Genomic DNA, 17508 nt, shown 5'->3' on the forward strand with positions numbered 1-17508 from the left:
TCAGTAAGGTAATAGACTTCTAAAATATTGCAAATATTGAGAAAGTAGTAAGCCTCAGGCATGGAAAAGTTTTCTGTTTTTATCAGAACAATAATATTGCCAACTAAAAACCAGACTTTGCAACAGAAAAGATTGGTTGGGGAAAGGTGAGTTTTTTAAACTTGTCATTCTGAACTTCTCAAATGCAGAGAATTTTCCATTTCTGGAAAAAGAGAATATTTAGATATAGAACAATAAACATTGTTAGCTACTATAAACGTGTAGCTATTGTTAGCTACATAATAATGTTACATTTATTTTACTCAAGTTTTAGTTCCTGTTAAAAAGGCATTTCAAAATTTATCACAAAAATATGATGGCAAGGCCTGGGAACACACAGAAATTTAAGGTTAGCCAAATGTATCATTAGCAGCATCGACCAATGTTTTAGATTAGTACTTAGCTACCATAATTAACATTCAGAGTCTACGTTACTGCCTGTTGAATGTTTCACTTTCCAGAGTAGTGTGTACTTTGTTTTCTGTATGTATTGTGGCTGCTTTAGCTTCTGTCTGATGGACTGCTTTGCTAATTGTCACTAATGCTTAGTTGTTTTCCCTCCCTGTGGTGTGCGGTATTGGGGTTTATATCCTAGCTCTTCATACAGATACTGCAGCTGGGCTCCTGATCCGCAGCATTCATTTGGTAACACAGAGGCTCAACGCTCAGTGGAGACAGGAAATGAGCATTTCACTAGCTGCATTAGAGCTACTCTCTGGTTTGGCAAAGGTGAGCTTTAGGGAATCTTCTGAGAATTATTTGTGTTAGGCTGGAGGATTTGGGCTTCTCTTCTCTTTCCTTCTTTACCAAAATCTCTTTCCTCCTTTGGGAATGTCTAGCAGAGCTGGCAATGTAACTTGTTCCATAGTAGGATCTCATATTTCTCCGTACTTGGAAAAAAATGACACAAAAAACCTGAATTGAATAGCAATTAAATGAAATAAAATTAGTTAAAAACAAAGCTCTTTAAGTCAAAAAGCATTTAGAAGAAAATAAAAATCCAGTATCCATGGGCCTTTTGCATGACATTGTGTAGTTTGGTATATTAAATTCACTGGTGTTTTTGTGGGGTTTTAATTTAGACTGAACGTAGAGAGTGATTTCCTAAAGCTAAGCAATCTTTTGTACTCCTCATGTCAGATGAAGGTTGGCGTTGACTCTTCTGATAGGAAGAGAGCAATTAGCTCTGTGTGCTGCTACATTGTGTATCAGTGCAGTCGTCCAGCTCCTCTCCATTCTAGAGATCTCCATTCCATGATAGTAGCAGCGTTTCAGTGTCTCTGTGTCTGGCTCACTGAACATCCAGACATCCTTGATGAAAAGGTGAGTGAAAATGCTGCTCTATATAAGCATAGTTATTTGTGGTAATAACTGCAGGTAGTCCTCAACTTCCAACCATTCCTTTATGGACCATTTTGAAGTTGCAACAGCACTGAAAAAAAGTGATTTAGGACCATTTTTCACGTTTACAACTATTGCGGCATTCCTACTGTCATGTGAGCAAAATTCAGATCCTTGGCAACTGTTTCATATTTACGACAGTTGCAGGATCCCGGGGTTATGTGGCCACCTTTTGTGACCTTCTGACAAGCAAAGTCAACGGGGAAGCCATATTCATTTAACAGCTGTGTTACAAACTTAACAGCTGCAATTAAGTTCACTTTAAAACTCTGGCAAGAAATGTCGTAAAAATGGGGCGAAACTCACTTAACCAATGTCTTACTTAGCAACAGAAATATTGAGCGTAATTGTGATCATAAGTTGAGGAATACCTATATATCTTTCTACATTATATATATACACTTTCTACACTACACTGCTTTTTGTTTGTAAAAGCAGTACAAATAGGAGTGTAAAGCTTTCATGGGAAAACCACATTTCACCTTTCAACAATTGCCCCAGGAATTAAACTCTGGTAGTTTGTATGTTCTTCCCTAAATGTTTCTAACTAATCACTAAAGACATTATGATGCACATATATGCATCATATATCCTCCCCCCTCCAAAAACTAGCTATCAAAATGACTATCATTTTAAATCCAATAGTACTGAGTTTTATCATTTTTTATCATTAAGTATTATACCTTATGATTCTTGTCTTTTTATGTACACTGAGAACATTATGCACCAAAGACAAATTCCTTGTGTGTCCAACCACACTTGGCCAAAAAGAATTCTAAAGAATTCTATTCTGTTCTGTTCTATTCTGAACAGCAAATAGTATCGTAAGAGTTTTTATCATTATAGATCTCCATAGGTTGTAGGTTGTAGTAGCTCCTAAAAGGTCTGTAAAATTACAAAGTTTATTGAAAATATCCAAGTGAAATCAATGCCAGGAAAGTGAGCTTTTAATTATACAGTGGCTGCCCTAATAAACTAATAGTGCAAAATATCTAAGAAACTAATTAGTGAAAAATGTAACCTATAGCAAGTTGAAACAATGTCAAAGGTCTCCGTTATGATTTCTGTGATTCATACATATGAGTTATCTACTTCTTCAGACTCCTTCTGAGACACTTTCAGACTTTACAGGAATGTAACAGGAGCCCTGCACAGTACATACCACAAATCTAAATATAACTCCAGTTTAATCATTTAGATTTTTGGACCAATCCAAAGATGGAGCATTCTTCTTTTGGTTCCTTGTTCTGCTGAGAATCTTATTATCTTATTGTTGTTTTTGCTCAGTTTATTCATTTTACTCTACATTCATCCCCTCATTTTTTTCTGAATATTTATAGAGTTCTTTAAGGTCTTAGTTAACCTAGTTATTTTATTTCTTTATTAAAGCGTTATTTGTTAAATAGCTGAGTGGTACAGCATTCTTTTTTTAGGATTGTTTAAAAGAAGTATTGGAGATTGTGGAACTGGGCATTTCAGGAAGTAAATCCAGAAGTAGTGAACAAGAAGTTAAATACAAAGGAGATAAAGAGCCAAATCCTGCTTCCATGAGAGTGAAGGATGCAGCTGAAGCTACCCTCACCTGGTATGAAAGATTATTGAAAGTAATCCTGTTAACAACAGTATATTTTTCTTACCTTGACTAATGTTTCTACAATGAATTTGCTCAAAACTGTTTTACTTAAAACTGAAGAATCTTGCAAATATTTATTTAGTTTAAAGAGTATACTTTCATTTTCATTTTCCTCTAAATATCATTTTCTTGATTATATTACTTAAAATTACAGGCTGTTTGATGCTTTATGACAGCAAGACAGCAGTAAAAATGTCATAGATACAATTTATGCTGCTTTCAACATTTCTAATATTTTTCCTACTAAATCCTGTATTTTTCAGAGTATAAGACGCACCTTTTTCCCTCAAAAAAGAGGCTGAAAATCTGGGTGCATCTTATACACTGAATACAGCTTTTTTTGCCTCCCCAAACCCTGCCCTCTTCACCAAAATGGCCGTGCATAGCCTTTAGGAGCTTTACAGAGCGAGATCATTCGTGGGTTCGGGGTAGATTACCATCTGTACGCAGATGACACCCAGCTGTACATCTCTACCCCGAACCACCCCAACGATGCCGTTGAAGTGATGTCCCGGTGTCTGGAAGCCGTACGGATCTGGATGGGAAGTAACAGACTCAAGCTCAACCGTCCAAGACGGAGTGGCTGTGGCTACCGGCACCCCGGTTCAACCAGTTGATTCCATCACTGGCCATTGGGGGCGAACATCTGGCCCCCGTGGATCGGGTGCGCAATTTGGGCGTCCTCCTAGATGCCCGGCTGTCAATGGACAACCATGTGACAGCCATGGCAAGGGGGGCGTTTCACCAGGTTCGCCTGGTGCGCCAACTGCGTCCCCTACTGGACCGGGCTGCCCTTCGCAGTCACCCGTGCGCTTGTGACGTCCCGGCTGGACTACTGTAACGCTCTCTACATGGGGCTCCCCTTGAGATGTACCCGAAGGCTGCAACTTGTCCAGAATGCGGCCGCGCGGGCAGTTTTGGGAGCCACTAGGTACTCCCATGCAACACCTCTCCTGCGCGGGCTGCACTGGCTACCTGTGGCCTTTCGGGTGCGTTTCAAGGTACTGATTATCATCTTTAAAGCGTTCCATGGCACAGGACCCAGGTATTTGCGGGATCGCATCCTGCCCCATACATCCCTTCGGCCGATCCGCTCACACAAAGAGGGACTTCTCCGGGTGCCGTCCACTAGGCTATGCCAGCGGGCGACGTCCAGGGGAAGGGCCTTCTCTATGATGGGCCCGACCCTCTGGAATGACCTTCCCCCTGATATCAGAACAACTACAGATCTCCGCTCCTTCCGCAAGAAGCTAAAAACCCACCTGTTCAACTTAGCCGGCCTGGCCTAATTCCAGCTTCCCACCCCATGCCTGTATTTTTAAATTCGAGGGGTTGGTCTTAGGTCGTGTTTTAATTTTTAACAACTTGTACAGGGCTCTAGGTTTAATCTGGTTTTAATAGTATTTATTATGTATATGGTTTTTTAATGTGGTTCTTGTACACAGCCCCGAGTCCCTTCGGAGAGAGGGGGCGGTCTATAAATCAAATAAACTTGAACTTGAACTTGAAAAACGGGCTGTTTTTTGCTGAATTTTGCACTCCCAGCGCTCAGGAGCACTCTGTGATCCTCCTAAAGGCTATGCATGCCCTTTTTTTTTTTGACAAAAAACGGGCCCATTTTTGCGAAAAGTGGGGCGTTTTTTGCTCATTTTGGGGAGGCACCCCCCCCCCCCCAGGAGCACTCTACAAGCCTCCTAAAGGCTATTCATGCCTTTTTAAAAAAAACGGGCCACTTTTCGCGAAAAATGGGCCATTTTTGGGGAAGTGTGCAGAGTGCAAAAACTTTTTTTAAAAAAAAATTGCCTCTTCTAAACCTTGGTGCGTCTTATACTCCGAAAAATACAGTGTGTCTTGACTAAATTATTCTTTTGGTTTACAGTATCATGCAAGTTCTTGGAGCTTTCCCTTCACCCAGTGGTCCTGCTTCTCCTTGTAGCTTGGTAAATGAGATCACGTTAATTAAATATGCTCGTCTGCCTTCTATAAACAAGTACAGCTTCCGCTACTTTGTCCTGGATAACAGCGTCATCCTTGCAATGTTAGAGCAGCCTTTGGGGAATGAACAAAGTGAGTAAATGTATTGTGTGTATCTTTTCAGGCATCCTTGTGTAGGTGTGTTTGCAATTAATTCAACTGTTCTTCTGCATTATAGAATATTGTGCTGAACTGTAAAATATTATGAAATTGTGCCATATTAAATTCGGGTAGTATATGTGAGATGCAGCTCAACATAAGATGCTGATAATTCAGTTTCAGGATGGTTCATCCTGGTTGTTTCAAAACTGACTAGGAGTTTGCCTGTTTTATTTGTTGTATACTCCATTTATTTTGTAGCTTATTTTTGGAGCAAGGTTTTATGAGAATACACTGTTAAAAAAATTTCTTTTTTGATTGGCTTTTGGGTAACCTTATGAAAAGATATTTCAAAGAGACATATTACAAAATAGATTGCAAACTGAATTATCCTATGAAAATGAAGAGAATAAAGCTGTAATCATCATGGCTGTATAGAACATTTATTATTAAAATCAGTGAATCTTTTAATACCAGTTACTGGGGAATGAGTAGAAAACCCTGTGCCATTTATGCTTGGTTTATGGGTTTTCCATAGACATTTAAATACCATTCAGGCACAGAATGCTGGATAAGACTGGCCCTTGCTCTAATCCAGGAGGCTCTTACATTATTAGGAAATTTCAACTGGATTCTTAAGGGTCACTTTTTGTGACTTTGGAGCCTCCAGAACAAATTATAAAACTGAGTTGCAGTAGAGGAATTCAAACAGAAGCAAGTTAAATACAAATTAAGTCGGTTTCTATATTAATAAGTCTTGCAGTTTATCTGTAAATATAGCACATCAGAGAAATGCTTTTGTTTTGAGCCACTCAGTAATATGTATGCTATAATCCATTTGCTTTTATTCTTTCCTCTTGCTTTCGTTCCTCTGGTAAATTAAGACTATCCAAGTTTATTTATAGTGGGGAAGCCTATTAGTTTCTTTCCAGTAATTGTATGTAGCTCCTGCACATGGCGGAAGCTTATACTTTTAATCTTCAAATCAGTCTGTTGAATTTCTAGCTCTGCCAATTGTGTTACTAATCTTTTTTGTTCTTTAACACGTCCTTTAATGGTTTATATGTGCCCAATAGAATCTTTTTCACCATTATTATTTTAAGAGGTTATTTATACTAGTTTTCTCTTTCCCAGATGACTTTTTTCCTTCAGTCACCATTCTAATTCGTGGGATGTCTGGAAGACATGCGTGGGCACAACAGCTTTGCCTTTTGCCAAGAGGAGCCAAATCAAATCAAAAGGTTTTTGTCAAGAGTTCTGGGTGGAACTAATTTACTTTCTTATAAAAGCCAAGGGGCACTGAAAAATATTCAATAAAGTGCTAACATTATACTACCATTAGTGCAATGAATTACTGGTTTTAATTCCCCTTTCAACTTCACTTCCAAACTAACCATGTGCACCAGTGGTGGGTTCCGGATCCCGTTCCAACTGGTATGGTTGGAACGGGCCCGTCGTCATCCACATGGACTTGTGCGGCGCATGCATGCGTCGTACCTGCCAGCAACGCCTCTGCGATGCTCCAGCTGCTCGGCGGAGCATCGCGCAGGCGCTATACTCACTGTGCGCAGAAGCTCCGAAGGCTTTAAAGGACAGATAAGGAGCTCGGGCGGATGGGAGGGCCCTCCAGAGCACCGTACCAGAACGGTACTCGATGCTCCGGGAAGGCTCCGGTACACCCGTACCGGGGTGTACCCCCGGCAACCCACTACTGATGTGCACCATGCATTATTTCCTCTCCTATTTATTGTAGAGATCTATTGAGGATTATATTTTTAAAATTGAAATAACTGATTATTGAATTAGGGATTATTTCTAGTACCATCCTAATTTGGGACATGAGGCGATAATGAATTATGTTCATCCATATATACAGTATGTGTGGTTCACATCTTCCATTTAACTGTTGAAACATTTCATAATAAGGTAGTAGTTATGGTCTGTCCTTTACTAATCTAGCCATAGTTATAAATATGCATTAGAATCTCTTCAGCATAAGTACTGTTTTCTTTAATGATATATAAATTAATATAAAAAATCAATTTAAAAGAAAATATCAGAAATTATTTAATTAGTAATAATCCTAATATAATTATGGTGTCCTTGTTCATCATTATTCCAGAAGATTCAGTATTTGTTCTGGTAATTTGTTTTTTCTCTGAACTAATTATACTCTTGCAAATCAAAATTATGTACCAGAAATAATAGCTGACACAATATTGTTTAAATTATTAGAAAGAGTGCAGAGAAGAGCAACAAAGATGATTAGGGGACTGGAGACTAAAATATATGAAGAACGGTTGCAGGAATTTGGTATGTCTAGTTTAATGAAAAGAAGGATTAGGGGAGACATGATAGCAGTCTTCCAATATCTCAGAGGTTGCCACAAAGAAGAGGGAGTCAAACTATTCTCCAAGGCACCTGAGGGTAGAACAAGAAGCAATGGGTGGAAGCTAATCAAGGAGAGAAGCAACTTAGAACTGAGGAGAAATTTCCTGACAGTTAGAACAATTAATCAGTGGAACAGCTTGCCTCCAGAAGTTGTGAATGCCCCAACACTGGAAGTCTTTAAGAAGATATTGGATAGCCATTTGTCTGAAATGGTGTAGGGTTTCCTGCCTAGACAGGGTTGAACTAGAAGACCTCCTAGGTCCCTTACAACTCTGCTATTGTATTGTATTATATTGTATTGTATTGTATTGTATTGTATTGTATTGTTATTTAGAAATAATTTTTGCATCCATGTGAACGTATATCCATATCCAAAGATTCAGATGAATGTTATTTTCTCCAGTCTTGCTCATATTTGTAGTAGACAATTTTTCATATCTGTGGTTTTTGGCACAAAGTTTTTACTCAGCCATCATTTTACTAGATCCACATGAATTTCCAATTTCTCCTGATTTTAAGAGTCTGCATAAGTTTGACTTAACAGGGTCACCATTTTTTAGCATGTCATTTTCTCTGTAGTGAAAATTGGCAAACACACACCAGAGAATTCTACCAAGAGAAGTGACAAATATTCACACAAACTGTTGGCCTTGAAATTGGTGCTCTTCGGAACCTAACTCTCCGGAAGTTCAAGTTTTCACTAACCACAGTTTTGTTATATGTGATTGTATTCTGGCATATAACTGCTTGGTTTATAACATCTACCTGCATATCCAATATAATCTAAGAAAACATGGCAACACAGTTGTATAAATGCAGGTAACTTCAAACATGACTATTGATACACAAACAAAAAGTTAAAAGCAAAACTGACCATCAGGCTGTAATGTTTCACCTTATTTAGATTACAGCTAAATTCAGTAGACCACTAAATTAAAGCGGTCTCTCCTATTTCAGAGAAAGAAAATAGCTGGGAAGGTACAATAAATAATTATTTAAATATTACTGTTCTGATGAATTACTAGTGTTTCCAGCCCCAAATTTATTTCAATCTGCTTTACAATAACAAAATATAAAAACTTTAAAGTAAATGTTAAAGATTGATTGTTTTCTTCTCAACAGCTGTTTGTCCCGGAACCCCGTCCTGCACCTAAAAATGATGTTGGATTAAAATATAGTGTGAAGCATCGGCCATTTCCTGAGGAAGTGGACAAAATTCCATTTGTGAAAGCAGACCTGAGCATTCCAGACTTGCATGAGATAGTTACTGAGGAAGTAAGAAATTTACAGGTTTCTGATTTGTTTCATGTTGCACAAAAAATGTGTTAAATTCTTCGCAATTACCGTATGTTTGGAGTATAAGACGCATCTTTCCCCCTCCAAAAAAGAGGGTGAAAATTTGGATGCGTCTTATACACCAAATGTACCCCCACTCACCCCCCACAGAGACCAAAAACGCGAGGCATGGAGGCAGCGATGGTCTGTGGCAATCCCTGTAGCCTGGAACAGCTGATTGGAGGTATCCGAGCAGTCGATCCACCACCTGCCAATCAGCTGTGGTGAATCAGGCTGCAATAAGTGGTGAAGCTGACCTGGCTGGTCAGAGTTTGCAGCAGCAATCACATTCAGAAAGCACAGTAACTGATTCAGCAGGATTCAAAATAATAATAATATACAATACAATACCAAAAGCAGGTTTTCCAAGGTAGCAGTAAGTACAAGCAAAACACAAGCAGTTTCACTTTCAGTTCTCAGCTAAGACAGGCTCCTTCCTGTCTCCTTGTTGCTCACACAGCAAATTTCAGAGTCCAAATAGCCCTCATTGGCTTAGTTACTATGCCTATTCATTGGTTGACCTTGTTACCATGAGTCAGCTGAATACCATGAATGCTGGTAGGCAGAGGCAGAATTTTTTTTCTTCTTATTTTCCTCCCAAAAAACTAAGGTGCATCTTATACTCCAAAAATACGATACTTTTACTCTCTTGCCTACATTCATATCAGTCTTTTTAGGACAAAATAATGTGTTTGTGCATCTGCCTGTATTAAAACTTTCTCTGCTTACTGGACTTATAAAGTAAGTTAATCATCATTTTTCAGGAAGCTATTGCCAGATTGGAATGGAATATCCTGTTATCCTTGTTCTTTCCATATCCTGTGAAAATGTGAAATCAGACAGATATTGATTCTGTTAACATTGGTTATAATTGTTCTTTTCTTTAGGCATTTATTTAACTGCATGTAGGGGCTGAGTAGCGGGTGAATTGTTGTACATGGCAACTGATGAGCATCAGTAGCCTGCATTTTATTAGGTAGAAAACTATAGCAAATTGCAGCAGCTTTTTTAGGCACCTGGTTTCATTGCTCTTTGAATCATGAGAAATTCTGCGGTACATCTTGATCCTACTTTTAGCGATTCGGGATGTCTGATGAAGTTGCTAAATATGTTTCAGCTGGAAGAACGTCATGAGAAGCTGAGAAGTGGAATGGATCAGCAAGTTCTTTATGAGAAATCTATAGATCAGAAAATGGAAGACGAATGGAGGAAGAAAAACTTTCCTGATTCAGTCACAGATTGTAAACCCCCAACTCCTGCACGGGAGTTCCAAACAGCCCGCCTCTTCCTTTCCCACTTTGGCTTTCTATCTCTAGAAGCATTGAAGGTGACTGAAAACTTGACTATTATCTAGTTTGCTTCGAGCCCAATCATTAGAATAAAGCCATTAGGTAGCAATGCTTCCAATGATTTGTGACTCAAAATAGGTAGAAGTTTATAAAGTGGAATAGAGCAGTAAAACTCTCTAACTGTTCATGTGCATTATTCAAAAAATAATAAACTGTAGGCGCAAGACTCCTACCGTGAAAACTATACTATTGAGTAGAAGAGTATGACATACTTCATAATGTACAATAAAGTCTTGCTCTATATTATCTTAATGCAATTGATTTTTATTACTTCTTTTTTAATAAGACAACTTGAATCAAGAGCAGGCAGACTTTTTAAAAAGTTGGACTTTACAAGTTGGAAAGATCATGATAGTAATGTGATGAGCAGATGAGAAGAAGTGTAATGTTTTGTTCTTTGGAGGTAGTTGGTAGATTAAGCAAAATAGTGTGTTAAACCTGTTAGAAGATTAAAGCACTTTTTTAGGATTTATTTTTTACCAAAGAACATACTGCTGAAATTACTGATTAGCTGATTTTTACAGTAGGTGTCTCTGGGAACTCCAAAACAGGAACAAATAATTTTTTGATTGATGTAGGTTACTTATTCTTGTTTTGTAAAATATTGCTAATAAAAGGTTCCTGAGAACTTAACAGTAAACGTTTATGTGCCATTTGGGTTGAAGTTAATAAGATTATTAGACAGTTGTGGCTTTTGCATTTTCTTTTCATACATGAACATAGCAGTTAGTCATTAACTAGCTAAAATACTTTATCCTACTTCATCATAAACATTTTTAGATGTTATTTAGCATTAACATTTGTACTACTCTTTTTGGTTAGGAACCTGCTAATAGCAGACTACCTCCTCACCTGATTGCACTTGATTCTTCTGTGCCCGGGTTTTTTGATGATATTGGTTACCTGGATTTGCTGCCATGTCGTCCTTTTGATACTGTTTTCATTTTCTACATGAAGGCAGGCCAAAAATCAAGCCAAGAAGTAAGTAATATGCTGATTCCTTGTAGTTTGTTACCATATGGTACAAGAATGTGTTGTAGGGTACAACAGTAATTTGGAATTCAATGCAAATAAAATCATTCAGAATTTTATGCCACAATAATTCGATTAAGTTTATTTTGCAAACTGTAAAAATTATACATGGCTCTTATTTTATTTACATTCACGATTTTAAAACTTACTTTCTTAGCCTACTCTAATTTTACTTGTTCAAGGAAAGAGGTTATGTGGGACATTGCAAATGGTGTTTTAGAATTCTCTTGACACTTCTTAACTACTGTAAGGAACAAAAAAAACTCCTTTAAAAAGCAAAACCGTTTTTAGGGAGCTGAATTCTGTACTAAGTAGCACATTGATAATATTCAAAAGTAACGTTCCTGGCTGAACAAGTTGTTTATCAGGCCAAAATAAGCTAATTGTGTGTCTGCATAACCTATAATATTCCTATCTTCAGTGGTTTTATTAAGCCAATATTTCCTTTGGTGTCCTGAGAAACATATTCAAGGACCTTTGGAAATCATATCAAACCAGAATATGAGAAAATTGTTTTAATTAACTGATATCAGTGCTGAAATTGGGCATATCAAGGGGCTTCCAGGGGCATAATTATATCTGCTCTAAACATTTTGTATTATTTCTATTTGAATAGATGGCATAGATCATTCCAGTCTGCCCCCCTGGGTGATACAAAGTACGCATATAGTGTACAGCTAATCTTATTTGTTTATTGTACTAGCCAAATTGCTTGATACTTCAAGGCAGTTATCCTGGATATATTAAAAATGCAAAAGAAAGTGCTGATTTTCACAATGTTAGTAAGAAATTGCCTATATATGTTTTGTTTTTGTGTGTTTGCTATATGGTCATTCTTCCACAGATTTTGAAGAACGTAGAGTCTTTCAGAAATGTTCAACCACACTTTCTAGAATTCTTGCTATCTCTTGGATGGTCTGTTGATGTGGGCAAGCACCCTGGATGGACAGGACATGTTTCAACTAGCTGGTCCATTAATAGCTTCTGCGATGAGGAGGGATCAGAGCAAGGTAAAGTGTTTTTTTAGGCTCAGGACAGTGTAACATACTGAAATAGATCAATTTCCCTTCCCACATCATCTCCATTTTAGCAAGGTCTAAGTGGACTGAATATTCTTAGCAGAAAATTCTTTGTGGAGGGCAAAAGTAATCATTCTGCAGTGATTTGGGAAGCTACCGTATTTTTCGGAGTATAAGATGCACCTTTTTTCCTCAAAAAAAAAAGTTGAAAATCTTATACACTGAATACAGCATTTTTTGCCTCCTGAAACCCCACCCCCTTCACCAAAATGGCCATGCATAGCTTTTAGGAGGCTTTCAGAGAGCTCCTGGAGGCTGGGGAGGGCAGAAATGAACACAAAATGGGCCGTTTTTTGCTCAATTCTGCCCCCGCCCATCCCTAGGAGCACTCTATAAATAGCTATCCATGCCCTTTTTTTGACCAAAAGCGGGCCCCTTTTCACAAAAAACAGGCCTTTTTTAAAATTGTTTTTGCCCCCCACCTCCCCCAAGAGTACTCTACAAGCCTCCTAAGGGCTATTCTTATCCTTTTTTGGAAAAAAATGGGCCTGTTTTCGCAAAAAAAAAAAGGCCGTTTGGGGGAGGTTTGCAGAGTGCAAAAACTTTTTTAAAAAATTTGCCTCTTCAACACCTTGGTGTGTCTTATACTCCAAAAAATACAGTAATTACTCAGAATTACTAACACATGGATTTAAGCAGTCGGGGTGTCCTAAGACTATTGCTCTTCTCATGCTTATGTTGAGATAGGTACCTCCAGTCCATAGATCTTTCGATGCAGCATATACAGCATATAAATTCTTTTTAGTTACTCAAAAAACAAGTTAATCTTCAAAATATTAAGAGGACATAGCTCTTTTAATAAAGTGCAAAATAGGACTTGATTTTAATTTTTTCCTCTTCTTAGATGAAGTAATCTGTTCAGAAGACATGGGAGCAAGTATTTTTAATGGGCAAAGAAAAGCATTATATTACGCAGATGCTCTTACAGAAATAGCTTTTGTTGTTCCTTCACCTGTGGAGTCCTTAAGTAAGTGTACTGCATATGTCTTTGATCCTATAAGTCGGGGCTGTCAAACTCCCGGCCCATGGGCTGGATACATCATGTGCTGGCCACATCCAAGCCCATTTTAGTGAAGGGGGAAAAAGTCCCAGTACATCACATGACGTCGCCGTGACAACGCAAGTTTGGCACCTGCTGTAAGTAATTGAGAAATATTTCAGCATTTGATTAGAGCTGTATCCTGCATTGCAGAAGAACATGACACTTAAGAAAAATGTGTGGTAAATCCATTTTATGTTGTCACTCTTAAACTGGAACAAGATTTATTTTGTTCCTCCCTGCTGCAGAAAGCCACAGTGGTTTTGTCATCTTGATACATTTTCCTGTGTTCAGCATCCATTTACTTTGCCATCCTTTTGTCATTATCTCTTAAGATTTTAATATGTACCCACTTCTTGTGTGAACTGTTAAATGTATTTTAAGGGAATTCATAAAATATTCAAATATGGAATAGAAATGTTTAGGCTACTTTTTTAAAGTTCTGTGACATGTCAGTAGCATACAAAGTTTCTTTTAGAGAAAACATAGCATTAACATATATGCAAGAATGTTTCCAGATAGTTACAGGAAAGTCTTCCACCTAAAATTCTGTCAAGTTTTTTTTCCAGTCAAAATTGAGACAAACTGAACTGGATCACTAAAAGTTTCTCATTCTTTTCTGTTTACATTTTATTTGCACAGTTATAATTGAATCAGATATTGGTTGCAGACTAGGAAAATTGTAGGGCTCCGAAATTGCATTGTGGATTCTTTCTGCCCTTAAAATGAATGAACTATCTGGAAAAGTACTGTTAACATTCAGAATGGATTCGAAGTTGAAAGGGCTTCTTGTTTTAAGAAACTTCTTTCTTTTGGGTTTCAGCAGATTCATTGGAAAGTAACATCTCAGACCAAGACAGTGATTCTAACATGGATCTCCTACCAGGGATACTAAAGCAGCAAGCACTGACACTTGAGCTTTTCCCCAATCATACAGACAATCTCAGTACTTCACAGAGGGCAAGTTTATTCTGTGTGAACTTTAAATATAAGTTATAGCTTTTAGATTTATTTTTCTCACAGGTGCAGGGTCCATTTTTTTCCCATATCAACCAAATGATTATCAGTTTGTTGCTTTAGGAATTGACTGACCAACTTGTTGCCAGAGCCTGATGTTGTGGGTGAGGAAGAGTGTCTGGCCCAAAGTTTTCATATCTCAGGCAGTACTAGAATGGACCGTCTCCTGGTTTCTAGCTTGGAGAAGTGTCTTTGGGTGGCATGCAATAATCCAATAAGACACTAATAAATGAAGCAGTCGTTACTTTAAAGTATTATATAATAATAATTAAAAGAACCTTAACAACTATACAAGAATTAAAACAAGAAAAGAAAATAATAGATTGAGAGATGTTAATATCAGAGCCATCACATAAATTCACCAAGCATGCTGGCATATCTAGGACTTGAAGGACCTTCAAAAGCTCAGGAGTAATGAGACTAACTTCATTTCTGTGGGGAGAACATACCACAATGAGGTGCCATAGCAGAAAAGGCCCACTGCTTAGGGCTTGCCAAATGGAACTCCCTAGATGATAGAACCCATATTACACCCATTCTGTTGGATCTGGTGAAACGGGTCCCCACCCCCACAGGCCACAGGGAGCAGAAGTGGTAGGTGAGCGCTCCCCACTTGTACAAGCAGCAGGTGAACGTATGCTTGCTCCATTTGTGCAAGTGGTTTACCTGTTGCTTGTGCAACTGGAGCTATGCATGCGTGCGCTTGCCCGCTACTCGTCCCCTCTCCTCCCCACTAGTCTGCAAAGCCAGAAAGGTTGGAGAATATTGTGGTGAAGTGAGTAGTGAAATTATGAAAAGGTGGTCCCTCAAATAATTTGATTCCATGTAGGGCTTTAATGGTCAACACCTGCACCTTAAATTGGACCCAGAGACAAACTGATAGCCGGTGTAACTCACGTGGCAGAGATATAACGAGTGCTTTATCTGAAACACACATAACTGCCTGATCTGCTTCATTTTGCACCTGGCTAAATTTTCTGATTACTGGATATTCTTCAAGGGCAGCCCTATGTAGAGCACATTGCAATAGTCCATGGGAGATGACCCAGGGCATGAGTGACTGTGAGTACGGTCCCTTGATTCCGGAACTGGCACTACTGGCACATGATACAAAGTTATGCAAACCCCCTCCTCATTACTGTATAACTCATCTGCTCCTCAGGAAAGAGTCATGAGTCCAGGAAATCCCCCAGATTGTGTACTGGATCTGTTTGCAACAATGCAATCCCATCCAGCCCTGAATAATGTCCTAGAACCAGAAAGCCGCAGACTAAAGCCAGGATCAATCTTGCCAGGATTCCACTGAAGTTTGTTGTTCCTCATCCAAAGTCCCACGGCCTCCCACAGAATTTAATAGTTATTAGGCTCCACTGTTTTGTTTTGCTTTGCCATGCAATTTTATCAAAATAATGGCACTAAGGACTCATCTTCTTCCAATACACTGTATTTATCATAAGAAAATATCTTAAGTTCAATATTTTGTAGCCAATTGGGTATGATATTAATTAGTCTTGGGAAGTACTTAGTTTCACAGAGAAGCTGTTTGTTGCTAATAAATTAATTCATAATAAGTTATTTGTTGCTGAAATTTGTTAATTTCCTTCAGAGTCTTATAGCTGATGCCTGCTGCTAATGTTGATTAATAAGCAAACATTTGTTTTTATTTTATACTTGCAATAGCTCAGTCCAACTTCCAAATCAAAGAAGTTTCCACAAGGTCGGGCTATTCCCCCCATGGGCCCTGAAACCAAAGTGTATGTGGTTTGGGTTGAACGCTATGATGACATAGGTATGTGAATCTTGGAGTTTTATTATAAATATGAAAGTCAAATGTCCCTTCCTCCCTCCCTCCCTCCTTCCTTCCTTCCTTCTTTCCCTCCCTCCTTCCCTTAGGGTTTTCTGCTAATTTTTCCATCCAAATTGTCATCAGGTTCAATCTTCTTTATTTTTTCTGAAATTAGAATTAACTAGCTACCACTATTTGTAATTACAAATTTGATTTTAGTTTCTAGTTATTACGTTTGTGTTCTGTTGTGTTTGTGTTGAAACTTTATGGATTTGAAAATGGATTTATTGTTGTTATTTTAACCCTATATTATCCTTGTCTTGCAGAGAATTTCCCTCTCTCTGACTTGATTTCAGAGACTAGCACTGGAGTAGAAACTACAACAAATAGCAGCACTTCGCTGAGGTATGGCTTAATTTCTCTAACTTTTCAATAACACTGTTTCTATGTGGACATAGTTTGGATCTATTCATCTGCAACCTGTGCGCTAGGCATTACCACGTCTAAGTTCCAACCAGTAAATTGTGATAAACAGGCATAAAATTTATATTTTTCATGATATGGGCAAAATACTACTCCCTAATGACATTTAAAGTTGTTGCAGTTAATTTCTTCCTAATGATTTTAGTTTTTGTGCCTTGACCACACATGGGTTCTGGTTCTTAGATTTCCATCTGACTTCTGTTAACTCCAACTTTCCTATTGATATTTGTGTGTATTAAGCCAGCCAATACATTTGCTTTATAACTGGCATCATTTTAGAATATTGTCTACATATGGTCTCCGGCTGAGCTTGGAGAAATAAATGTCATGGTATAGCTGGCATCTTTGATATAATGCTTTACTTTTCATTATTTAAAAACTGAATCCTTCAAAATTGGGCATCAAAACACAATTGCTTTGTTTATACATTTAAATGTTCATTGGTTTTAGCTAATTATGTGATTTTTAAGGTCTGCTACTCCTGAAAAAGAAGTGCCAGTGATTTTCATCCATCCACTCAACACTGGATTGTTCAGGGTAAAAGTACAAGGAGCTACTGGAAAATTCAATATGGTTATCCCTCTAGTGGATGGCATGATAGTTAGCAGAAGAGCTCTAGGTATGTCTTCTATTAATATTTGTTTATTAGTTTACTAGCTTTGAATGCAGTGTATTATTACTAAAAAATCCATCAATTCTTCCTTCTCCTTGTGCTCAAGCTCTTTTTCAGGCAATACTTCAGGGACAAAGCCAGGTTTTCATTGTTAATTGGGAATTGTTGGAAGAAGAACATATTGGTGGTATGCTTTCATGACCCCATTGAATCTCCTTTCTCCCAGTATTAGGAAAAT

The 17508-nt window shown here is 38.1% G+C and overlaps 1 protein-coding gene across 5 annotated transcripts in view; it reads left to right on the top strand.

Moving 5' to 3' along the window:
• The window catches only part of RALGAPB (Ral GTPase activating protein non-catalytic subunit beta), an 81302-nt gene that overhangs the window by 57027 nt on the left and 6767 nt on the right, over window positions 1-17508 (top strand). For 4 of the 5 annotated variants that reach the window (XM_081946188.1, XM_081946185.1, XM_081946187.1 and 1 more), the window contains 14 exons: window positions 635-768; window positions 1180-1362; window positions 2874-3025; window positions 4953-5140; window positions 6281-6387; window positions 8660-8812; window positions 9990-10199; window positions 11044-11202; window positions 12098-12263; window positions 13177-13299; window positions 14195-14331; window positions 16069-16177; window positions 16501-16579; window positions 17128-17276. In XM_081946188.1, coding sequence (XP_081802314.1) covers window positions 635-768; window positions 1180-1362; window positions 2874-3025; window positions 4953-5140; window positions 6281-6387; window positions 8660-8812; window positions 9990-10199; window positions 11044-11202; window positions 12098-12263; window positions 13177-13299; window positions 14195-14331; window positions 16069-16177; window positions 16501-16579; window positions 17128-17276 — 2049 coding nt within the window. The remainder of the gene's footprint in view (window positions 1-634; window positions 769-1179; window positions 1363-2873; window positions 3026-4952; window positions 5141-6280; window positions 6388-8659; window positions 8813-9989; window positions 10200-11043; window positions 11203-12097; window positions 12264-13176; window positions 13300-14194; window positions 14332-16068; window positions 16178-16500; window positions 16580-17127; window positions 17277-17508) is intronic. The other variant, XM_081946186.1, reaches the window with a different exon arrangement.

The sequence above is a fragment of the Natrix helvetica genome (genome assembly GCF_964273705.1).
Source record: "Natrix helvetica genome assembly, chromosome: 3".
In the NCBI taxonomy this organism is placed as follows: domain Eukaryota; kingdom Metazoa; phylum Chordata; class Lepidosauria; order Squamata; family Natricidae; genus Natrix; species Natrix helvetica.